We start from the raw sequence: 23,876 nt of genomic DNA on the forward strand, positions 1-23,876 counted from the left end.
CGATCGAAGCGATTTCCAGTATCAGGAGATGGATACCGATTCAGCGTATATTGCTTTCAGCTGTGAGAATCCTTTCAAGGATTGCATCAAGCCTGATCTACGCGACCATTTCAAGCCGTACAAGTATGACTGGTTCCCGCGCGACTATAACTCTGAGGTAGCTAAGTTTGATCGTCGTACCCCTGGTTTGTTCAAGGATGAATGGACAGGTGATGCCATGGTCTCTCTATCGTCCAAGAACTATATTTGCTATCTGCCAGATGAGTCCTACAAGGTCAAGGTTTCAGCCAAGGGTGTGCAGCAGGGGCGAGGTCGTAATGAGGATGTACTCAATCCAAATGGTTTCGAGACTGTTGTACGGGATCGAATCACACTCCAAGGTACGAACAAAGGATTCAGACTATCGAAGGAATCTAAGTCAATCATCACATATACTCAAACGAAAACAGCTCTCAACTACTATTACGACAAGCGACAAGTTCTCTCAGACGGTATTTCGACTATCCCTCTACAAATTTAAGTACTACAATATATAAGTATTCGTAGAATACTCTTTAGTACCTACGGTACAATATATCATGTCCGAACGAAGTTCGAAGGGGCTTGGCCCCGCGAACAAGTTCGCCTGGGCGTCAGCCCTGTCTAAGCTGCTAACAAAACTCTATTATGACCCAAAAACAGGATTCATAGGAGCTCAAGCACTTTATCAGAAGGCTCACGAGTTAGATCCTAACATAACACTAAAATATGTAAAGGGTTGGTATGCTACCCAATCAGATATTCAACGATTTCAGGAGCAGAAGAAGCGATTTGATGGGTTCAAGATTGCTTCACATAGTCCCAACTCATGGCAGATAGATCTCGCGTTCTGGGACAAGAAACCAATATTGACTGCTATCAACATCAACTCTCGACTCGGTTATGCAAAAGCCTTGTCAAACAAGACTGCATCAACTGTATTAGCAGCGCTTAAAGCGTTTGTCCGCCTCCATAAGGTGGATATCATTACAAGCGATAATGGCAGCGAGTTCATGAACTCACAGACTCAAGAATTCTTCAAAAGCAAAAAGATTGAGCACTTCAACAACGAGCCTGGTGATCATCGGACGATGGGTAAAATCGAGAGATTCAATCGAACTATAAAGCAGAGACTAACCAAAATGTCTCCGAAGAGGCTCACACAGAAAATTATAGCTGATGTTATCGATAACTACAACAGCACATTTCATCGCTCGATTGGTATGACCCCGAACGAGGCAAGAGGTAAAGTAATGATGGCGGATCTGAACCATAATCAAGCTGAAGCTGATAAGGTCGAGAACGCGTTTGATGTTGGGTCGAATGTATCGTCTCAAAAAGAAAACATTTGATAAGGAAGCTGCTCACTGGAGCAAGGGTATTTACTCGGTTATCGGCATTGATGGTTATCGGGTTGAGATTCGTTCCAGAAATGGGCATACGCTCTACAAAGCCCCGAACGATTTAAAGATTGTGAAAGCAGATACTACAGATGCTACTATCAACCGTGGCGATATTCTCGAAGCTGAGAAGATATTAGCCCATAAAAAAATGAATAATGGCAAATATAAATACCTAATCCGATGGGTAGTAGGCAGTGAGCCCGACTCATGGGAGCCTCAAGATAACCTACGCTTGATCAATAAAAATAGGAGAAGCAAGCTTGAAGAAGATTATTTATCTCACATAGCCAATATATAGGCTATATATATAGACACCATATTCAATATGGCTTGCCAAGCAACGACCAAGTCCAACAAACCTTGCTCGAGAGATGCTCTACCTCGTGGTTATTGTACTCAGCCCTCAAAGGACTACAATATTGAAATGTATAAGAAAGAACTCAAAAAGATGCATCAGCGAATGAGATTCTACAGCGATAAGGTCAATCAAATCAATCATATGCTCAACGATATCTACAGGCTCGACTATATCAAGTATCATCTTCACCAACTCGACCCCAATCGTCCATATCGTTATGTATGCTCTGATCCGAAATACAAGGATCAGGTCGAAGATCTATTTGGTTTGCCTATAGATGAATGTAAAAACGCGTACGTCAGATTGCTCCAAAGGCGTAATTCGATCGTTCATAAATTTACTATGAAACTTTGGGAGTCGCGGGAAGATATACCTAACACCACAGGTGAAGTCGCAGTCGCAGACTGGCGGCTTCGCCACACGTCTGAGCGACCGCTCAACATTGAATATAAGCCAAAATTTCGTAAATAATATCGAGTTTGATATATATACTAATCGATATGTTCCCTTCATTCACGAGTCTATCCGATCGCGAGCAGAAGCGGCTCGATCTACTCGAACGCACCAAGCTTCGGGTTAAACAGAAAGATGAAGCTCGCCGTATGTATGCTGACGCTTCATGGGCCACAGACGCCGATAAAACCATCTCCCTCGAGAAGAAATCCGCACCACACGTGGAGTCGCAGTCGCAGACTGCCGGCTTCGCCTCACGCCTGAGTGACCGCTCAGCACAAGATTCTTCTAATCAAGCTGGAGATGGTGATTAAAAAAAAAACTCTGAAGTAGATGCTACAATCCCTGTAGTTAGCGATACCGCGACAGAAGATAGAACAAACTCTCAGGAAGTCCCTGAAGTTAAAACTGATGGTTGGTCGAAGACCGCCCGGGAGGGGCTACACCCGCTCCCTGATAAAACTGAAGAATTCATTGCAAAAAAATGGATCAAGAAACGCTATCAGTCTAATCCAAACTGGATCGCTGTTAAATTTAATCCAATCAAAACCAATAAAACCCAAGATATGAGGCGATATATTGGAAAAAATGGAAACCTGTTCAGTCTCAAGACAAATAAGAGGTCAGATTCTAAGTACATTGACTGGGTACTAACCGCAACTGAACTGATGAATATTAGATCCGATGGAGAATCGAACAGTATTGATGAAGTCAGCTTGATGCGCATGGAAGATACCGATACTCCGAATCAATTATACGATATAACTGGTAGTAAGAGGCATAGAGTTACTACTTCAACCAAAACGGCTAACAAAATTCATGTGCAACCAACATGGTTTCACGATGCTTCTTCATCGACTACAATAGATGAGGAACAAGCTAAATCAAAGCTCCTATTCATGCTGAAGGCTTACAAGAAGAAACTGATCGGCTCTAACATCGTCATAAGGCCTGTTTTAAAGGATGGAGAAGTTCTAGACAAATACGAACTAATCATCGACTCTAAGGGCGATCTCAACGTTAGAAGCCAAGAGACGAAAAGGAATAAGCATTCTCGACTATCTGATATCTCTTGGGTATCAACTCTGTCATTGTTTATCGAGACGGTTAAATCACGAGGATTGACTTTTGAATTTGAACCATCACCAGACACTGTTTTAGATAGTGATCCTGACCGGTTTAAATCCACGCAAGGTATTTGGTATAAGGGGAAGCTGTCAGGACCAGGTGTCATGGAGGACCTATCTATCCCAGAGACTGAGGTGAAGGCAATTATCAGCGACTACTATATCGAAGCGGGTAAATCAGATAGCATCTTCCCAATTCATTTGCTTCCGATCGTAAGTGGGAATCCAAATAAAAAATACTATTTCGCCGTTATTGATGGCAACCTACGACTTAGAAAACTGGACTCTAAGTCAAATGCACCCCTATCTGGTAAAGCTCATACCAGCTTTTTCAAGCGTATCCAATGGCCAGAAACATTGAATCTATTAATGGATTACCTTAGAGAGATGGAATCGTTTATCCACTCTGATCACGACGTTGATAATGCAACCAAAGAGCCAATAATGAATGCTCTCAAGCTGTATATGTACGTTTTGAAGGCACATGGGGTAACGATTAAAGAGCCAACCGTTGGCGGTAAGCTCAAGGGTCGAGGCCTTCGCGGGGCTGGCATCCAGCCTCTCGAAGGTGTTTTACGAAAAACAAATCAAACTTACAACTTGAATGATTTTTAAGGTAAAGCAACTCCTTCCGCTTACATATATAGGAAGCTTGGCAGTAAGTTTATCAGACTACCAGATCTCGACAAGAGAACTCTCACGATCGTTCAGCCAAATCGACGAAAAGTAGGCCCAATGCGTGAGATCAGTGATCCTCTACAAGCCATGATCAAGGATCTTGTCTTCAGAAACGATATCAGTCAGGAGAAGTATGATAAGCTATCTATTGATGATAAGAAATTGTTCAAGGAAATCCTTGAGATGACACATTTGCAATACAGCTTCGATCATAATTTAGAGGATCCTCTTGATTCCCTACGCATGGAGTACGATAAGCTCAAGGGCGAGCTGATGCTTGGGAATGATAATCCAACGATTCTAAAGCAGTTGAAGGTGGTCTGTGTCGACATGTATAGCAATCGATTGATTTCAGATTCTGAATTCAAATCAATTATCACGAGACTATTATAAGATGTTGATTCTTGATCCAAGACTGATTTCCAAGAGCGCAGGTATCTATCAGCTCAATGCCGATAGGAACCTCACTGAGCTTAAGCACCTGATGAAGGATCTCATTATCAAGGAAGCTCCTCACCAAGATAGACCAACTGTTTGGGCGAGCGACTCAAAGCCATTCTCCACTAAGTCAGTAGCTACGCAAACCGAAGCAGATGGAGGTCGTATGTGGGCATACAAACCAAAGAAAAAAATGAGCAAGCAGCCAAAGACGTTTGCTCTGTAAGCCTCCTGAATATCTGAGCTCCAAGGGAGCGATTTGACCGAAGGCCAAGAGCTCTCACCTCGAGACCAAGGTCTCTTGCTTTCAAGCAATAGAATATCTGAGCTTTTTCAAAGCGATAGAATAAAGTTTTTTTGCCCGAAGGGAGCCGCTACGCGGGCTCATTGATGCCCCTTATCCTCTAGAGCGTCTAAACGATTTAGGACAGATTGGAGGCATTCATGGAGTAAGCAAGCGATCTTATCGTAATCGAGAGTTAATTGATACCCAGCCATGTCTCCTGCCTGCTCTATCTGCAAAGAATCATTTTGAATGAAAGAGATACACTCGACTGCATATTTGGCTACATCCTGAGCTATATAGCCGAGTTCTTGTCTCTCTGAATTTGATTTATACGCGAAGAGTTTCGGGCAAACGTTTCGAATGAATGCAGTGGTATCATCGATATCTTGGATATTGGTCTTTAATCGCCTATCACTGGTTGTATAATAGGACCCACTACTTACAAGAATGCTGTTAGAGCTCTTGATTGAAACGGCGACGCTGCTCACTGGACCAACGGTAAATGTCGTACTGGTTTTAGACAATTGACCATAGCCTAAACCACCGCTATCGATAGTTTGGCTCACGGAGCCAGATACATCTAATTGCGCTGCTGGGGAAGTTGTACCGATACCGACCCTTCCAGCGTTCGTTCCTCCCAGAATAGTCATTCGTGTGCTATCGTTTGTCCCCAATCTCAAATCGTTATTGGTCATCGAGCCAAAGAATACAGAATTTGTAGAAGTAGCTGAAGTTGAGTTATGACATTGGATAGCTGCTCTAACGCCTGAGTTGCCATAGAAGTCGGCAAGGAGACTAAAGCTGCCATCGAGCCATGTAGTGTTATCACTCTGTATCGATAACCAACTACTTTGATTAGCCAGAGTCTGATTGATAGTGCCTCCGCTCACTAAATGAACACTATCGGCATTTAGAGTGCCTCCCAACCCCATATCTCCAGATACAACTAAAGTGCCATTGGTTTGTGTAGTTGATGAAATAGCCGCATCAAATAAGACCTTACCATTAGGAATCCAAAGTGAATAAGCATTGGTAATTGTCATATTAGTTCCTGCTGTAGGAGCATTAGCAATATATACTGTTGCCGCATTTGTAGTAGTTACTGTAGCATTAGAAGCTGCAATAGTTGGTTGAGCAAATGAAGTAATAGTAGCACTTGTCGCTGTCCCAGAAGAAGCTGTGCTTGTGTTTGTATAGGTAGTAGCTAATGAGTTGTATTGAATACCTGAAGTAGTCCAAGATGCAGCTCAGACCACCACTAAGCACTTAGCCACCAGTGCTTGCTAATGTAGATAATGTGTTATTAGTTAAAGAAACTATTCCAGAAGCATTAATAGTAGTACCATTAAGTGTTCCACCAATACCAATACCACCAGTTACTACTAATGCTCCTGTTGAAGTAGAACTCGAGGCAGTATTATTGGTAAAGGTAACTAACCCAGATGCACCAATAGTAGTAGCGCCAGAAATACCTCCTCCAAGAGCTAATGATGTAAGAGTGCCCACAGAAGTAATATTACCTTGAGCTGCAGTAGTCAATGTACCAGTAATCGACGTAGCTGTTAATGAATTAATCGTAGCAATATTTTTACTTGAATCCAGAATAATTGCCTTGGAAGCCGTAGCAGTGCCAGCAGTTACTCCATCAAGCACTCCAATTTCAGATGAAGATATCGTTATTCCACTCATGGTTAAGGAACCACTTGTAGTGATTGAAGTAAGCGTACCTACTGAAGTGATATTGGCTTGAGCAGCAGTCTGTAGTGTACCAGTTAGGTTCGTAGCTGATAATGAATTTATGCCTGATATATTGCTCGAGGAATCGAGTACAAGCGCTTTAGATGAAGCAGCAGTGCCAGGAGTAATCGATAATACATATGTCGGAGGAGCTACTATTGATGATCCTCCTACGGTAAGTGATGAACAACTTAGTGCCCCCAACCCGCTAAGCGATCCATCAGAAGCAACGACAAGGGAGATACCAGGTGTTGCAATCCCTGGAGTGATTCCTGTGATATATGATAGGCGATAGTCGCTTCGTCCGAGATAGAGCGTTTGAGCATATGCATATGTTAAGTATCAACTCGGATCGAGGGAGATGTAGAATGCCGGATTGTAGCACGATGAAATGAATGTAGGTTGAGGATAACTAAATCCACTCATAGATAAGCTATTCGACTGAAGTCGAAGTTTAGTGGCGCGCTAATATTTCTTCAATCTTATATAAGGCACGATTTTTTCTTAGCCATGTCTGCAATTCCCGATTATGGAGGCAGTCTCCCTAAGAAGTATCGAGCTGATTCAGTTGGAAACATAGCGGAGTTAGGTATCAAGAAGCTTTTTCGCATGGTTATTCTTGGACCATCGTTTTCCGGGAAGAACAACCTCTGTTATCATATTCTCAAGTCATCTCCGCATGTATTTAGTCATCTTCATATCATTGCTCGAAACCCTCATCAGGATCTATATGACTATTTACGCGATAAGCTTGAGGGATTTATATCATTTTACGAACCTGATCAACCGCCTAAGGTAGATGCCATCCGACGGACTCCTGGCGATAAGCCAGAGCTTGTCATCATCGACGACTATAGCAACGATAAAAACCTTCAGAAGAATGTATTCAGTCATTACTTTACCAGAGGTCGGCATTTCAAATTGAGTACCATATTTCTAAGCCACAGCTGGTTTGCAACGGACAAGATGATTAGATTGAATACGGAATACGTCGCGATCCTCCGAGCAAACTCTCGTCGGGATTTGAAGCTACTCATCACCGACTTTAATATACCAGGTCTGACTGAGGAAGGCATCCTTCATTATTATAACCGGGCGATTGCTCGAGGAAAAGGCCAGATGCTCTTTATCGATAGTGTCAAGGGTCAAATACGCTATAACTTTGATACACCAATTAAAATTGGTGAAAATTATTAAATTGATAATATAAGCGATGAGTTCATTCGTTAAGATAGACCAAACCTGTTTGGTTCAAGATGGGCTCAACAGTCGATGGGCCTATACGTTCCCCGGATCAGCGTGCAATTTTCAGGATGTTGAGGCTTCTATCCAGTCGATCAGTCTGTATAACTCGGAATTCAATGTCGATTCGATTCAGTTCGCCAATACATCGTTTCAGATAGAAGTACCTACCGCTGCAACGACAAGTGTCATTAGTGTCAATCTCGTTGATGGATACTATCTTTACACAGACATCAATAGAAATACTCAAACGGCTCTCGTCAATGCTGGGGCCTATCTAATCGACTCTAATGGGAATAATGTTTTCTATTTACAAATCGAAGAGAACAGTACGTATTACGCATGTCAGCTCGATTGCTCGCCAACTCCAACGTCGCTGCCTACCGGTTATACGAGACCAACTACTGGTTTATACTCGAGTGGTGGTACTGGATTGCCTACTACGACTCGTGTTCCTCGCTTGATCATCAATAATGCTGCGTTTGGAAACCTGTTCGGCTTTACGTCGGGGACGTATCCAACTTCGCCTACAACGTCAGCTACGAGTCTGCTAAGCAATACTATTCCCCAGATCTCGCCAACGTCTTCATACGTTGTTAGGTGCGATCTTATCAAGAATGATTTCGTTGCATCAGGTGATATCATGAGTGTATTTGATAAAGGGGATTCAACAATTGGTAAGCAGATTCAATACTTCCCAAGTCATGAGACTTGGTGTCGTACCCACGATGGACCAAGGAGTACTGTTAGCATCAGCATCTGGAATCAGAATGATCAAAGAGTCCATTTCCGCGATACGAGCGTTAATATTATGCTACTCCTACGCAAGCGTCGAGCATAAAAAAATGAAGTTTTTTTCAGCCTTTACATTGTGAAAGATCCCCCGTCCTTGTTCTTACGCATAGCACGAAGCTTAGCCATATGAGCCTTTGCTTCAGGAGAGCCCTTTGCGAATTTGGCCTTACGACGCTTGCCAGCTACACCTACACCGAAACGGGTTTTGATACCTCTACGAACACTATGAATCATTTCGTGATGCTCTGGTCGATCAGACTTGCTGACAAGATATTTCTCACCTTCGTCGATTAGATCAGTGATGATTCCTCTTTTCTTAGCATAGCGAAGAGCATTGCCTGCATGTCGTTTTACATCTAAGAAACTGATACGTCCTCCTTCTTCATCGCTCCCATAACCGTCCAATCCTACTCCAGTAAGCGATTTAAGACCAGCTCTGGCTGCAATCCCAGCTTCAGGAGCACCAAATGCAGTAGCAACAGCTGGAACAGCTACGTCAGCTGCCTTCGATAGCAACCCACTATCCTTAGCGAACTTAAATCCAGATTTAATTCCATGCCAAATTTTTGACCAAATAGATCCACCCTGAGCTCGCTTGTAGCCCTTTTTGATTTCATGCTTAGTTATGTGGAGTCGAACTCCACGTCCGGCCTTCTTAGCTTTGAGAGCTTTCTCATGCGATTCAGGATGTAAATGGATCTTAGCTCCTGACCCTTGTAGCTCTGCTGCTGTAAGGGATAGCTTACCAGTATTGGCAGCCTTTCGTAATTTATGGGCGGGAACACCGCTCGAGATGATAAGTTCGTTATACATAATTTGTTGATTGGGGACAACGTTTGCGTGGTAGTATATATTAACTCAGAACTAATCTGCAACAAAAATATTTAAATCTTTGAATTTATTGAATAGATCCATCCGATTGTTCTGCTTTGCATATAACCATAGCAGCGACCAAATACCACAATAAGAGCCGTGAGCTGATTGAGTTTGATTCTCGTTGTATTTGCTGATGCCATATTTCTTCGGTGGCCCTTCTCCCATTGAATCGAAATATTCATGGTTATATACACCTGTCCAATGACCTATGTCTTGGCTCGGCTTACGTAGTAGAATCAGGAACGATCCTTTCCTTGGAAGAGGCTTTTTGATCTCGCTTGACTCATAAATGTGGTCAATATGAACATTGAGCTTCTTAGCTAAAGCTATTAGATCGTGATCTGATGATATTGGTTTTACAAGATTCATTTAATTATTTTTACCAAAGCTATATTGGAGTGTATATAACTGAATCAACTATGTCCGATACTCAGCTCGCTGATCAATTCCTATACCAATCTTCGCTTAAGAGCGATCCGGCCGTTAAGGTCAGCTCTCGAAAGCGTGTGCCGTACATCATCGATCTAAACCAGGGTTCGTATGCGAATGGTATTATTACGATTGATGCTACAGCTCAGCTTAATGGGGCTGAGGGATTTGCCTGCCTCAGAGATGCCTACGTTGTCATTCCGTACAAGGTGAGTATGAAGAATACTCATGCTTCTACTGCGCTTGCTGCGGCTGCCAACCGACTGAGCGTTGGTCTCAAATGCGGTGTATGGAATGTTATCGATGGTATGTCGCTGGAGCTTAATGGTAAGAGCTGAATTTCGATGAGTGAGTATAAGCTGTTTGCTAACAACCTTCGTGCTCAAGCAGAGACCTCACTCGACTATGTAAATAAGCATGGTGCTGAGGATTTCTTATTCCCCAATAGCTCTGGCTCGTTGTTATTCTCGTCTGCTACAAGCAGCCTGTATGGTGATGGTTATTCGAATACGGCTTCGGATATCACTCCTGCTTTGGGTACGGCTTCTACAGGTGCTGGAGTTCTTGCATCCAACGAAGGCTTCGTAAAGCGTCTTCTATCCAATCCACCTACAGCAGGCGGTCAGAACACTAACGGTTGGGTTAGTATCGCTTCTGGAGCTGCGAACACTATTGCTAACCAGTTTGGGCGAGGGGCCTTCGTCCCCGGTGGAACTGCTGCTGCTGCTATCGCAGGTACGTGGAATTACATGCTCAAGATCAAGTTGGTTGATCTCCACCCGATCTTCAAGGAGCTTGATCTCATGGCTAATCCTCAGATCAAGCTTCGTTTACGCGTAAATCAGGGATCGGCCGTAATCAACCTTAGCACTACTAAAGCTATGTCGCTTTCATCGACTACGCTTGTTTCTGGTCAATCATGCCCGATCATGGTAGCCTCTTCGGCTGGGTCTGCTCCTAATAGTGGAGTATTTAATGCTACGACCGCAGGTCAGATCTCGGTGGCATGGGGTGCTATTACCAATTCTCTTGAGCCAACCATTGATAGCACCTATTTCCCTTTTACTACTACTCGTCTGTACGTACCATTCCTTGATCTCGAAAATCCTCAAGCTCTGATCAGCAAGCCTAACAAGACTGTCCGATACATGGATTACTATGCGCAATGGTTCTACCAACGCGCAGGTACTGGCGTCAGCTCTACTCAGCTGAACACTGCATTCGATCTACAGCTGTCTGCCAGTCTTAAGAATGCCAAGGTAGTTGCTCTTCTACCGTTTGCTGAGACTTCGTCTGGAAATTTCAATAGCTCTACTATTCAGCAGTTCCAGTCGTGTTTCGATAGTGCCCCTTGGACTGTTCAGCCTGGTTCGTCGATTCGCAACTTTAATGTTCGTATTGGTTCACAGCAAGTATTTGATATCTCGTATGACTACGATTTCCAGGACTTCATCAATGAGTTCGCTAAGCTTGGATCGATTAATGGTGATCTAACTAAGGAACTATCGAATGGTCTGATCGATTACCAAACCTAGCAGCAAACCAATCGTGTGCTTGTAGCAGACGTATCTCGTCTGACCGAGAAGGATGTTCCACAGAGCATCCAGGTTATGGGAACGAATGCTTCGACACAGGGTTGCAACATGCTTGTACTGGTTGGCTTTGAAAATGAGATGACGTACAATCGATTGACTGGAGAGGTACTCGAATATACCTCTAACTAAGCTATCGTTTGTATGATCCGATAACTATATAATCACCACTCTTCAGCTTAATTCTACGATCATTGCTTTTTACTATGAGGAGTGTTTTTCCTATCCCACGAGCGACTTGCTTAACTTTTAGATTTATCTCAACTTGGGACACAAGTAATTCTAACTCTCCTCTATCTGTTAAACTGTTCAGACTTAAGCCAACGATTGATTCATTATTCCTTAGATCATAAATGGTCATCTTGTAGCTTGTATTCGAATTAATTAAAATTAAAATATTTCCTGCTGGCTATGTATATAGATACAGTCGATAATAATCATGAATTTAGTTTTAAATTTTGGTAAGCATAAATCCAAGACGATTGAAGAAGTGTATGCTTCTGATCCAGGCTACTGTCGTTGGTTGTCGAATCAGAAGATTCTCATTGATTCCGAGCCTGGCATTAGTGATTTTCTCAAAGCTAAATTCATCAACGATGATGGGTCATTCTTAATGACTTGGGGCAAATTCAAAGGTCGAACGATCAAACAAATCCAAGCAATCGATTCCAACTACATCGAATGGTTGAAGAAGAATGAATTCGTTAATCAGAAGATGTCTAAGCTGAAGGGTGCTCTTGATGAGCTCGCCTAAGCTGATGGTATTTTTTTTGAAAAAAAATATTCTGGAATTCGGATTAGCTTGAACGAGCTTGTACCCAGGTCAATTCTTCTACGGTTTTCGATCTCCATGAATGACCATGCAAAGATTCAGGCATTGATGTTGTCCACGATTTATGTCTCTTAGTTTGACAATGATGGGCATAGTTCCACCGTTTGCCTGCGTAGCCACAAGGACACGAAATGTCGTGGTGAAGTCTCGCTTTAAAAATGTTCGTCATCATTGCCTCTGCCTTTTCCACGTTTGATACTACTATCGAATGCTTCATACAACGAACTTTTGACGGAGCCTTACTACAAACATTTCCGTTTTTCAATACAAACATACACATTATCTTAGTTATGATGATATTATATACTTAGTAGTTTATTTGTCAGGATTAAACGTCATTTAAAGATTTGCCTCTGAACAGTTGAGCGGTTCCGAAACTATCCTCAGATCCTTTGAGTGCGTCCTTTCGTGCTAAGTTATCGAGAGGCCGTGCCGTTGAAATCAATAGCTGAGTATTAGATGTAGTTATCGGTGGTGAAACCATCCTTAGAACTAAAGGAGGTCTGCTTTCACTCTCAGCTGTTGAGAGGTGTTGTCGTTGAAATGATCATTTGATGCATGTGAGGTTGGTGTCGCTATATGCGGTGCTTGCAGGTGATAAGGGTGTTCCTTCTCACCAGAGGGTATGCATCGTTGAAATAACCTCTTTCACGGAGAACGTTCTACGACTGTTCTCTATGGTAAATTACGGGGAGAAAAAAACTGACTGGGTTTTGTTCCAGTACCCACTACTTGCGTGTTCCCAGCCGCGCTTCCAGGGTTCTACGAGCTCGAGGTGAGTCTGAACGGGCATCGCCGTCCTGCAGCCTGCCATGAAGCGCGCCGTGTTGAGAGCTCACTTGTCATTTTTTACTTCTGCCAACCAGTAAGAACGCCAAGCTACAACCGTCTCCTCAAAACACCGTGAAGATCTCCGCGTCAGCTTTGATCGGGTTCGGGGCTCTTCTCCACGTTGCTGAAGTTTCGGCTCAAGCGTTCGCAGCTCCAGCCTCGGTGGCGATCTGCCTGTCGTTGGGCCATCGGATGCACCCGTGTCGAACGAGACCATCTCCAGCCCTCAAGCTTCTTCGGCAGCAGGGACTCCGTCCACCCCCATCGTCGGTGGTGGTGGCAATTCATCGATGCTTGGAGCCTCGGAACCGCCGAGCTACCTGGTTGAGCACACGGACGCCATGAGTCCTCCCAAGTACCTGGATTCGTCGGTGATCAAGAACTGCGCCATCCCGACCAACAACTGTAGGGCAACATCATCGCGCACGACTCGAACGCGGCCATCCAGCCTATCTGGCCGAACCCGTACTCGCTGCAGATGGTGGTCGACAACGCACCCTTCGGCATGTCCGTGAGCTACCCGTATCGCAACCGCTTCAGCGGCAGCAGCTCCGGAAACAACGGCGCCGTCAAGTTCTACGCGCACGGCCAGGTCCGCGAGTTCATGTTTTCTGCCGTCGAGATGCAGCAGAAGCCCAACTTCCAAGTCGTGGACTGGGCCGATCAAGGTGTGACCGTCAAGTTTTCGGCCACCTCGTGTCGGACCTCGTGTCAGGCATGGTGTACACGTCCATGAAGTACTCGGGGCTCACCCCGCGCCTCGTGTCGAGTGCTGCGATCTCCAGCGTCAACGGCCAGCCGCTTGGTGGACAAGTGCGCGGCTCCAAGTTCGTGATCGCGTACAACTCCGGCCAGAAGTGGGTGGTCTACGCACTCTCGAGCGACGGTCGCAGTGAGCAGGAGATCACTCTGACTGCTGACGGCAACATTGCACTCAAGAGCACTGCACCGTTCGACTTGGCAACGACTCCTGGCTGAGCACAAGTCCTGCGTCGTGCAGGCCGCCACCGTGGATCTGCACGACGACAGCTCCTACGCGTTCAAGTGGAAGACTGCTCCGTTGGTCTGCTGCACTTCGCGATGAAGCACCAGGTCGAGTCCATCGACACGAGCGCCGGGGCCCGCAAGGTGGACGGCATGATTGCGTACTCGACGACTCGCGGGGCGTAACAGGCTTTCACGACGCCGGGCGGCTCGGCCGACCCTGTGTGGGAGATCAAGGAGACCCAGCCCGTACGCGAAGACTTCTACCCGGCCCGCAAGATCGCGTTTGCCGTGGCTCAGCAGCAGCGCTTCCCCGACCACCTGCGCGAAGACATCAACGCCGCGTGGTCCATTCCGCTTGACGGCAGCTACTACTTCAACGGCAAGGCTGCCCAGAAGTACGCCTCCTTGTGCTTGATCGCGAACGACGCGGCCGTCGTAAGAGCCTGCTGAACACGTGCCTGACCAAACTGCGCGGCGTGATGACGCCCTTTGTGTCCAATAGCTGGGCCAACAAGCTCCAGTACAACCAGATCTACGGCGGCATCGTGAGCTCGCAGGGCTTGAAGACCAAGGACCTCAACTCGGACTTCGGCAACACCATGTACAACGACCACCACTTCCACTACGGCTACTGGGTCCACGCGGCGGCCATCATCAACCACCTGGAGCGAGATCGGTGGCCAACCTGCTCGTGCGCGACGTGGCCAACTACGACCCGGAGGACAAGTTCTTCACGCGCTTCCGCTTTTCGACTGGTTCCGTGGCCACTCGTACTCGCACGGCGTGACCACGTTCGCCGAGGGCAAGGACCAGGAGAGCACGTCGGAGGACGTCAACTTCGCCTTCGGCATGTACATTTTCGGCAAGGCGACCAACAACGCGGCGCTCGAGACCGTCGGCAAGCTCATGACGCGAGTCAACGCTCACGCCATCAAGGCGTACTTCCTCATCGAGGACGCCAACCAGATCCACCCGACCAACTTCCGCCTCAACAAGGTCACGGGCATCTTCTTCGACAACAAGGTGGACTACGCCACGTGGTTCAGCGCCTAGAAGCACTGCATCCACGGCGTCCAGATGATCCCCGTGTCGGCCGTCGCGCACTAAGCAGTTCGTCAAGGAGGAGTGGGAGCAGGTGCAGAACAAGGAGACGATCGTCACGCGCGAGGACACGTGGCTCTCGCTGCTGTACGCCAGCTGTGCCATGGTGGACAAGCAGCGCGCGCTGGGTGTGCTGCAGAAGGCCAAGATGGACGACGGCCTCTCGCGCTCCTGGGCGCTCTACATGGCCGCCAGCTTCGCCGAGTGAGTGAGCGAGCCCATTGCCGGTCAAAGAACCCGCCGCTTGTTGTGAAGACCATCGGAAGGCTTCCGACAAGCTTAGACCATCTTGCCAGGAGTGACACGTAATAGAGCTCAACACGAGGAATCATAAAACTAAATCTGCTTCAGATTGACTAGATTTGCTGTGCCAAAAGTGATACCTTTCCATCCAATTCATGCAAGTACTCCGGGTCACCTTGAATCCATCCAACCGCACCAAATATCATGCAAAACTTGAACCGATACTTCCGGTCGGCCACTGCATTGGGCTTAATTAAACCCAAGCATACTTTTCGTTGCAGAACCAGTGAGGAAGAGCTGTCGTCTTGCTATCGTCCACATTTCCGCGGCGAAACACCATGGCATTCGACAGCGAGAGCTTGCGTTCCGCCACTTCAATCTCAACGAGACTGCGGACGTCGTCGCGCAGCAAACCAGAAGGCGGGTCCCAGATCACGACCTTCTTGAGCTTGAACTTGCGCGCTTCTTGCATCGCCGCGTCCAGCAGAACGCGTATGATCTCAGCAGCATTGTCACCGGAATCGGGGAACCGCGCCCGATCCACGTACAGCGTCGACTCCTTCAGGTTGTGCCACCAGAGCACGAAGGCGTCGTCGTTAATCCTGACACCGCAACGTGATGGCAGCTCGTCGAAGCCCGCAGCCCGCGCATAGTGCACGCCGTTAACGAACTGCCATTCAATTGAGTCGCGGGTCGGCAGGATCAAGAACGCGTTACGCCCTTGAAACTTCTCGCTATTAGCCAGCGCGTCCACCAGGCGGGCGTTATCAGCTTCCAGGAACTTGTCCGGCTTATCATCCAGTACCAATGTCTTGAGCTCAGTGCTGCTTTTGTTGTTGTCGACAGCCTTGGTGTTGCGAGGGTGGTCAATCTCCAGTGTAGCCAACTTGGACGGGTGGCACTTCCAGCCGAGCTTGTCGTAGAATGTCGGTCCGACGTCCGAGTAGAGCACAGAGATGAGAGCTTGGGGCAGCTGCTCCAGCTGCTTGGCCACTTCGGTTAGGAAGAAACCCGCAAGGCCGCGCTTCTGGAACTCCGGGAGCGTGTAGACCGAGCTGATTTGGTACGAGAAGCCTCGCTCGATCTCCCCGAGCTTCGACGGTAGACGCAGGGGAACCGAAGGGTCTTGCAATGACAGCAGAGCAGGTCTCGACCGGCTACTACCCCCGAATCACTTGAGGTTTGGGGATTCTCCTCAGTTTTATCCACGAGGGCCCAGAAGAGAGCTCCATCCTGGGAGAAGCGAGTGGCGCGCTGCGCTTCACCTTCTTCTGCCATTGCTGCACGTCGAGCAGCGGAGACCCCCAGTGCTCGTGGTCGTCGGTCTTGCACTGCACCTTGAGCGCCTCCTGCGTCAACTGCACCACGCGGAACTGGGACATCATCGAAATGGGGTGATCCCAGTAAAGTACAATCCACAAGCTGGTGGAGAGGAGAGCAGCAAGCAATGGACGGTGCGGCGGCGTTTGTAGGCGACGGGAACTACGTGGGCGATGGCGGGGGAGCTACTGCAGCGTTTGTGGTACGGAGCGGGAGTGTGTATGTTGATAGAGATGACATTGTTTAATTGGCTTGCTTGTTGTCTGTGGATGGAGTAGGGACTTCGCGCCGTGGAAGGTGATCCGGAGCTGTCCTGGTCGATACATTATCAAGCACAAGAAGCAAGCGCCGTTCTTGGTGAACGGAGACTGCCATTGACTCCGTCCGGAAAGTATTGGCAAGTTCTGATGGCGAGGTGCCTCCTACTTTCGTTGTGAGTCCGCGATGCGTTGACCGAGTCAAAGTTGTGGTGTTCGGGGGGGGGGAGGAAGTGGCGGCGGCGTTATCACCTACTGCAAGCAAGAATCGGAGGAAGGACAAGATGGAGCGGCTGTCTACGTCCACACGCTCAACACGGCGTCGGGGCTGCGCAGAAAGCTTGGAGGCTTGCAGATCGACCACGTCCTGACAACTGAGGCTCGAAATGGTAGACATACTGTAGATAAGCATACTTTTGAGTATTACCAACAGTTATCGTTGGTTGCGGAACTCGGCGAGCGTTTGCTGAAATGTTTGCATGGACTGCTGGGCTTGGAGCACCGCCTGTTGGTCTCTGTAGTTAGCTAGCTGCGCGATTTTGCGAGAGCGATCGTTAGTCCACTTTTTATAAAGCAGACTCTGGGCATGACGAGGTGGTCGATGGTACTCAGCAGGTTGCTGGCCTATAGATGAATGTGCAATGATCCAAGAACCATCGGTCGACGCATTCCCGTCTGCTTCGAGTTGTACGCAGGGGTTTGTTCTGCTCGAGCGATCAGCTCGTTCACTAACGCAGTCGAGTCAAAGATCGTCGGCTCTTGGTTGGAGTCCATTCTATTATCTTTGGCACGATTTTCGTCGCTGAAGGATGATGCCGTTGTTGGGTCAAGGAGCTCCTGCAGCTTCGACCCTGGACTCGTTCACCGCTGCAGCCATCTCCGAGGATTTCGCAGCGAATAGCTGCTGCAGTTGTCGTAATTCTACCTCTTCTTCAGCGTTTTCCTAGCACTGCATACCTCCATCTCCCTCAGAGCTGCCCTGAGTTTCGCACAAGGAAAACCAGTTAGATGCCAGTACACAGTTTAGCGTTCAACGCGGTACCATACTTCGTGGAAGCGATATTGATCTTGGATATCCCGCGCCATTTGCTGCTTGATAGCCTCCAAAGCAGCGACGTTCGAGGGTCTCGATGAAGTTTTAGGGGTGTCCAGTTCGCGCAGAGGCTCTGTTGGTCGGTCTGAATCCTCCAGAGTGGTGTTCTTGCTTTAGATAGCTTTGAAAAAAGCTTCGTGGTTTGCGGGAGATCTTCCCTTACTCGTGTCCTTGAGGCTCGATTGCGGAATCATGGGTACTGGAAGTTTGTGTTCCATCTGGTTGCTTAAGCTCTCGTCGAACTCACCCAGCTTGTACTTTTCTGCTCGCATTCGCGCTTCCGCCGCAACGCGGTGCATTTTGTCGTATTCAGCTTGGAGTTTCACTAGTGCTACATCTTTCGCGTGAAGCTGGTTACTGCAGCGATAAACAAGTCCAGGGTCGAAGCTGCAGGAGCTCCTTGACCCAACAACGGCATCATCCTTCAGCGACGAAAATCGTGCCAAAGATAATAGAATGGACTCCAACCAAGAGCCGACGATCTTTGACTCGACTGCGTTAGTGAACGAGCTGATCGCTCGAGCAGAACAAACCCCTGCGTACAACTCGAAGCAGACGGGAATGCGTCGACCGATGGTTCTTGGATCATTGCACATTCATCTATAGGCCAGCAACCTGCTGAGTACCATCGACCACCTCGTCATGCCCAGAGTCTGCTTTATAAAAAGTGGACTAACGATCGCTCTCGCAAAATCGCGCAGCTAGCTAACTACAGAGACCAACAGGCGGTGCTCCAAGCTCAGCAGTCCATGCAAACATTTCAGCAAACGCTCGCCGAGTTCCGCAACCAACGATAACTGTTGGTAATACTCAAAAGTATGCTTATCTACAGTATGTCTACCATTTCGAGCCTCAGTTGTCAGGACGTGGTCGATCTGCAAGCCTCCAAGCTTTCTGCGCAGCCCCGACGCCGTGTTGAGCGTGTGGACGTAGACAGCCGCTCCATCTTGTCCTTCCTCCGATTCTTGCTTGCAGTAGGTGATAACGCCGCCGCCACTTCCTCCCCCCCCCCGAACACCACAACTTTGACTCGGTCAACGCATCGCGGACTCACAACGAAAGTAGGAGGCACCTCGCCATCAGAACTTGCCAATACTTTCCGGACGGAGTCAATGGCAGTCTCCGTTCACCAAGAACGGCGCTTGCTTCTTGTGCTTGATAATGTATCGACCAGGACAGCTCCGGATCACCTTCCACGGCGCGAAGTCCCTACTCCATCCACAGACAACAAGCAAGCCAATTAAACAATGTCATCTCTATCAACATACACACTCCCGCTCCGTACCACAAACGCTGCAGTAGCTCCCCCGCCATCGCCCACGTAGTTCCCGTCGCCTACAAACGCCGCCGCACCGTCCATTGCTTGCTGCTCTCCTCTCCACCAGCTTGTGGATTGTACTTTACTGGGATCACCCCATTTCGATGATGTCCCAGTTCCGCGTGGTGCAGTTGACGCTCAAGGTGCAGTCAAATGCTAATGAGTGCCTAGCTTCCTGAGCTATATAAATGGCCGCAGAGGTGCACTGCATCATGCAGCGGGCTAGAGCAAGCGTAAAGCAGCCTTTCGTGCCAAATTTCAGCCCCGTGAATACTTCAGAGGCAGACACATCTTGGATGTACCCATCAGGCGTTTCATGTAAACGGCAGTCGGATCGGAAGCTCTCGTTTGTCACCTGCACTGATCTTGCGAATCGACGGTACAATTCGCGCGTGTTGGGCTCCAGTTGACGGCTCTCGCGCAGAATACGGCGGTACAGGCTGCGCGAGTTGCGCCGAGCTTGTGCGAGCGGAAGTGAGCGGCTACAAGGGCAAAGGCAACTTTTGCTGCAATAGGCACGAGCAGCATCTCGTCACACGTCGCAGACGCTTGTGATTGGCTAAATTTCACGCACTTCAACTTGGCTTCGCCACACGTCGCAGATACGTTTCATTGGTTGAAGCCCTGTCGTCACTTTGGCGACAGATTCAAACTCGAAGTTGCGGGACGAGTTAGCGATGGGCGTAACGGGGCTGCTGCCGGTGCTCAAGAGCGTCACGGACCAGGTGCACGTGTCCAAGTTCGCGGGCAAGACCGTGGGGTGGATGCCTCTGGGTGGCTTTACAAGGGCGCGTACAGTTGCCCCGTGGACCTCGTGCTGGGGCGACCGACCGACGCGTGCGCAACGAATTAATCTCCGTTTTCGTGACCCAACCCTCGAATTAGCGCTAAAAACTGCAACTGCACCTGTAAAAGGTACCTGAACTTCAGCATCCAGCAGATCAAACTGCTGCAAGAGCACGACATCACACCCATTTTAGTGTTCGACGGAGCTCCACTGCCCACCCACGTATGGGATACAGGATAGTATTAGCCAATCACAATTGTGTCTTCAGATTGACAGGGCTTGACTTGTTGAGGGATACACCAATTTCAAGCCAGTAATTTTTGCACTCTCGGCCGCTCAGCGCGCGATCATTTCTGCAACGGCGCGGGCGCCACCAAGTCACCCTCGCCTGTCTGGAGGTCAAGGCAGGTGCAAAACGACGCGGGCCCTACCATTTTACACTGCTACAATGAAGAAGGCTATGGTCAAGCACCTGAGACTACACTGCAATGTTTGTTTCGCTGAAGATACGTTCTTTCCGGGTCTACCTACAGAAAAGTATCAAGGGGGAAGAGTGGTGGTGGGGGTGCTTCTGTCGGCGGCAGGAACAAACGCAAAGCTTGCTCTACTGAACTTCGATCTCAAGTTGGGGTGGTGGCGGCGAACAAGCTAATAAGTTGGGCTGTGTCGGCAGCCGCATTGGTGAGATTCGGCCTTGAGAGACTTGAGGTAGAGTGCTCAGTTTAGTAATTTTGATAAATACATCTGGGCGTCTGGTGCCGATTCGTTTTTTGAGCAAAATCGGGCGTCTGGTATTTTAGCTCCGGTAGGGTGTATCCCTCTACAAAACAAATTCGGTAGGGTGCAGCTCTCTACATGCGAATTGCGGTAGTACAAATTTACCAAAAGTCATGGAGGACAGAGCTCTCTGCTACTTTGCAGCGCTCAGCAGCAGTTCTATTTATGGCACGTGGATTTATCTGCGAATTTGTCGCCCCACGCTTTCAGCTTGACGATCTGTATGGCATTTAAGACCTCCTTGTGCTTGATGAACTCTTCGTATCGAATCTCTCGGGTGGACTTGGACTGCAGCACCTGTATCTGGGGGATTTGGCAATGATAGAGCCCGCTACTATAGCGTCAAGACCACGCCCCCCCCCCCCGTACTGTATTTTTCTATCGTTACATTCTGATCGATTAATGCAAAATTTCGACTCAGGTCGCTCGAATGCTATTTGAGGTGTTCCACACAACCTGCCGCCACATGTAACATTCACCTAAAATATCATCTTAGGCGGGGTATGCGTCTTACTGTAGTGCAGTTTAACCGATAATTTGTATCAAAACCTGCCTATACTGCTAGATGTCAATGAATCAAGCTGGTCAGGTATGAGCCAGGGATTCCAATCGCCCCTTAACTCTGAAATAAATTTCAGAGAACAGCCAGTTAGAAGTGTAAAGTAAACAAGACTGCTGGCTGGAACATCGTTTCGGCCTAAAAAATTCTTGAATGCACATTACCTGCCAGATGCTGCGGCTGCGAAGCAGGCGCAGTAGATGGCAGGTATTAGTTAGCATCAACTAACAGTGCGTCTTGACTCGAATTTTGTGCTAAGCTTTTGTGCTGCAAAAACGCTATCCACGGGCATCTCCTGCGCCTGCTTCGCAGCCGCAGCATCTGCCTGCCTTCGACTGCTAGAATCGTTCATGACAGACTTCTCGAAAGCTGCAGTTGTGGCTGAACTCCCAACCCTTCCACAGGCAGTCCGCCAACTATTGCACCAGCCACCGAAGAATATACAACAAAACTACATATTGGTACACGCGTCCACATCACGTAGAGTGTTTACATTGTGCCACACCGGCATCACTGAGGGCTGCATTTGAACTTTTTTTCTAAACTATCTGCCTGACAATAAGCCTGCAGACCTTGCACGTCTAGGATTAAAAGAATACGAAGCAGAAAAAAGGTCTCCCAGCCAAAGCGCAGCAACCTTGTAAGTTCGCAGTATTCTAAATCATGCTGCGTTTTGTTTACTTTCGCACGGACTGAAATAATCTGTAGGCCGCGTGGTCATGAATATAACTATCATCGGCGCCATTATAACCCGGTATCACACTATATGCATGGGTACATGTAGTCAAGCTACAAATACTTGGGAGAGTGTTGCTGGAGGGGTGCTGCAGCTGGGGTGCTGCCGCTGTTGAATTGTTTTTGAAAGTGAGGCTCTTTCTTTTGAGGCGTTTTATAGGAGAGAAGACGGCCAAACAAGTGCACTGATAGCAACCTTAATGCTCCGTTCTTGGGGACGAGAAGTTCTTACTAAGATTCGAGGAAGAGTGCATCTAATGCTTCAAGATCGTCCTCTGCAACGGACACACCTTGGTGGGACGGGCACACCTGAAAATTGACTTATGCCTAATATGTCTAAAACCGGCTGATTTTGAGGAGCTCGTTGGAACTATCTTTGTGAAATGGCCCCCCGCGCAAATCTCCGGAAATGGCTCTCCTTAGTCTCGCCCATATTCTCATGAACGTTTGATTGTGCTGCTGTGAGACAAAGAAGACATGAACGTGTACTGCTCCGAGGCGGAAGTGGACAAGCTCAACGCGCTGGAAGAAGAGGTAGGCTTCAGGAAATCCAGACTCGACAGTCTCGATTATTGATACTGTTGCTGTGCTTATCCAGGTCGCGATCCTTGAAGGCGAGGTCGGTGTTTTTCTTAAGACCGCTGCATTCTTCACCATCTCGCGTGGAAGTGGACACTAACCCACTAAGGCAAACGGCCACTTTAAGGCCATCGGAGCAGTTTAAGACCGTCTTCATTATGACCAATAGAAGCGAGTAAATGCGATTACAGTAGAGCTCAAACACTGGATAAATATAGAATACATATGTTTTTGGTGCAAACCTTCGACTTCTTCTCTGCGTTTGCTGCAGTGTACTTCAACAATGCCGCAAGAAGCAAGCACCAAGGCGTCCAAGAAAACAACCGAGAGACAGAGCTACACCCCAGCTGAATCCGCTTACAGCATGGTTGAGGGTCAAAGAGATCGTCCAGCACGACATTCTTGTGCTTCAGCCACCGCGGAAAACAAAGGGACGAAAGAGGAAAACAACTACTACACAAGGCAGAATTCTGACACGAGATCAGCTTGGGAACGACCCGGCGCCTTCTCAACCCAAGAAACGAAAGCAACGCAAGCAGCGGGCGAAGAAAACACAGACCCAGAACAAGACGGTATCGATCCGGGGCCAGTGCTGTATGAGATGGTGCTGTAGGTACTGCATCTTTAAATCCCCTCTTTAGTTTAATCCTAATAATACATATCCACTTCCAGAGTTCTTAGCGTACCTAAGTGAAATTAAACGGTACTGTTTTGGCTGACAGGCGTCGATACATTCTGAAAGCAAGTCTAATCGTGGCCTTAAACTGAAAATAGGAGAAATCGGGGCGCTGTTATGTTTGGCTGTTCCATCTGCCACTGAAGACTCCAAAATATAGCTGAAATCGGCAGCTTTACGGAGCCGCCGCCACCAAGCTGATACCAGCTACAGTTGCTGAGAAATCGCGACTTAAAAATCGGAATCAATATGCGGTCTTAAACGCGAGGTGCTCCCCCTCCGGGGGAGGTAGAGGGGGGTCTAGGGTTTTGTGCCCCAAGGGTAAAGGGGGTTTTAGGGATAGGGTGTA

The 23,876-nt window shown here is 47.8% G+C and overlaps 12 protein-coding genes across 12 annotated transcripts; 7 read left to right on the plus strand and 5 right to left on the minus strand.

Annotated features, from left to right (window-relative positions):
* Window positions 1-28: 28 nt before the first annotated feature.
* PHYSODRAFT_513992 (hypothetical protein) lies at window positions 29-520 on the plus strand (the record flags this gene model as incomplete). Its single annotated transcript, XM_009533454.1, has 1 exon — window positions 29-520. One exon carries the CDS (start codon window positions 29-31, stop codon window positions 518-520), a length of 492 nt encoding a protein of 163 aa, XP_009531749.1.
* A 4,627-nt stretch (window positions 521-5,147) lies between these two features.
* On the minus strand, window positions 5,148-5,525 carry PHYSODRAFT_440054 (hypothetical protein; the record flags this gene model as incomplete). The annotated part of the gene is made up of 1 exon (XM_009533455.1): window positions 5,148-5,525. A coding segment is annotated over one exon (378 nt), but the record flags the coding sequence as incomplete, so codon positions are not given.
* A 1,483-nt stretch (window positions 5,526-7,008) lies between these two features.
* On the plus strand, window positions 7,009-7,695 carry PHYSODRAFT_513205 (hypothetical protein; the record flags this gene model as incomplete). Its single annotated transcript, XM_009533456.1, has 2 exons — window positions 7,009-7,555; window positions 7,613-7,695. 2 exons carry the CDS (start codon window positions 7,009-7,011, stop codon window positions 7,693-7,695), a joined length of 630 nt encoding a protein of 209 aa, XP_009531751.1.
* Window positions 7,696-7,711: 16 nt separating this feature from the next.
* PHYSODRAFT_512208 (hypothetical protein) lies at window positions 7,712-8,581 on the plus strand (the record flags this gene model as incomplete). Its single annotated transcript, XM_009533457.1, has 1 exon — window positions 7,712-8,581. The coding sequence occupies one exon, from the start codon at window positions 7,712-7,714 to the stop codon at window positions 8,579-8,581; it is 870 nt and encodes a 289-aa protein (XP_009531752.1).
* A 23-nt stretch (window positions 8,582-8,604) lies between these two features.
* Window positions 8,605-9,348, minus strand: PHYSODRAFT_512171 (hypothetical protein; the record flags this gene model as incomplete). The annotated part of the gene is made up of 1 exon (XM_009533458.1): window positions 8,605-9,348. One exon carries the CDS (start codon window positions 9,346-9,348, stop codon window positions 8,605-8,607), a length of 744 nt encoding a protein of 247 aa, XP_009531753.1.
* A 51-nt stretch (window positions 9,349-9,399) lies between these two features.
* Window positions 9,400-9,780, minus strand: PHYSODRAFT_514799 (hypothetical protein; the record flags this gene model as incomplete). The annotated part of the gene is made up of 2 exons (XM_009533459.1): window positions 9,400-9,555; window positions 9,604-9,780. 2 exons carry the CDS (start codon window positions 9,778-9,780, stop codon window positions 9,400-9,402), a joined length of 333 nt encoding a protein of 110 aa, XP_009531754.1.
* A 2,091-nt stretch (window positions 9,781-11,871) lies between these two features.
* PHYSODRAFT_511849 (hypothetical protein) lies at window positions 11,872-12,186 on the plus strand (the record flags this gene model as incomplete). Its single annotated transcript, XM_009533460.1, has 1 exon — window positions 11,872-12,186. One exon carries the CDS (start codon window positions 11,872-11,874, stop codon window positions 12,184-12,186), a length of 315 nt encoding a protein of 104 aa, XP_009531755.1.
* A 3,493-nt stretch (window positions 12,187-15,679) lies between these two features.
* PHYSODRAFT_317049 (hypothetical protein) lies at window positions 15,680-16,808 on the minus strand (the record flags this gene model as incomplete). The annotated part of the gene is made up of 3 exons (XM_009533461.1): window positions 15,680-16,500; window positions 16,527-16,680; window positions 16,713-16,808. 3 exons carry the CDS (start codon window positions 16,806-16,808, stop codon window positions 15,680-15,682), a joined length of 1,071 nt encoding a protein of 356 aa, XP_009531756.1.
* Window positions 16,809-18,477: 1,669 nt separating this feature from the next.
* On the plus strand, window positions 18,478-18,893 carry PHYSODRAFT_510425 (hypothetical protein; the record flags this gene model as incomplete). The annotated part of the gene is made up of 2 exons (XM_009533462.1): window positions 18,478-18,672; window positions 18,747-18,893. Coding segments are annotated over 2 exons (342 nt in total), but the record flags the coding sequence as incomplete, so codon positions are not given.
* A 612-nt stretch (window positions 18,894-19,505) lies between these two features.
* On the minus strand, window positions 19,506-19,889 carry PHYSODRAFT_511548 (hypothetical protein; the record flags this gene model as incomplete). The annotated part of the gene is made up of 1 exon (XM_009533463.1): window positions 19,506-19,889. A coding segment is annotated over one exon (384 nt), but the record flags the coding sequence as incomplete, so codon positions are not given.
* Window positions 19,890-20,159: 270 nt separating this feature from the next.
* Window positions 20,160-20,441, plus strand: PHYSODRAFT_510405 (hypothetical protein; the record flags this gene model as incomplete). Its single annotated transcript, XM_009533464.1, has 2 exons — window positions 20,160-20,251; window positions 20,330-20,441. Coding segments are annotated over 2 exons (204 nt in total), but the record flags the coding sequence as incomplete, so codon positions are not given.
* Window positions 20,442-23,134: 2,693 nt separating this feature from the next.
* PHYSODRAFT_303497 (hypothetical protein) lies at window positions 23,135-23,464 on the plus strand (the record flags this gene model as incomplete). Its single annotated transcript, XM_009533465.1, has 1 exon — window positions 23,135-23,464. The coding sequence occupies one exon, from the start codon at window positions 23,135-23,137 to the stop codon at window positions 23,462-23,464; it is 330 nt and encodes a 109-aa protein (XP_009531760.1).
* Window positions 23,465-23,876: the final 412 nt, after the last annotated feature.

This window comes from Phytophthora sojae, assembly GCF_000149755.1.
Source record: "Phytophthora sojae unplaced genomic scaffold PHYSOscaffold_6, whole genome shotgun sequence".
In the NCBI taxonomy this organism is placed as follows: domain Eukaryota; phylum Oomycota; class Peronosporomycetes; order Peronosporales; family Peronosporaceae; genus Phytophthora; species Phytophthora sojae.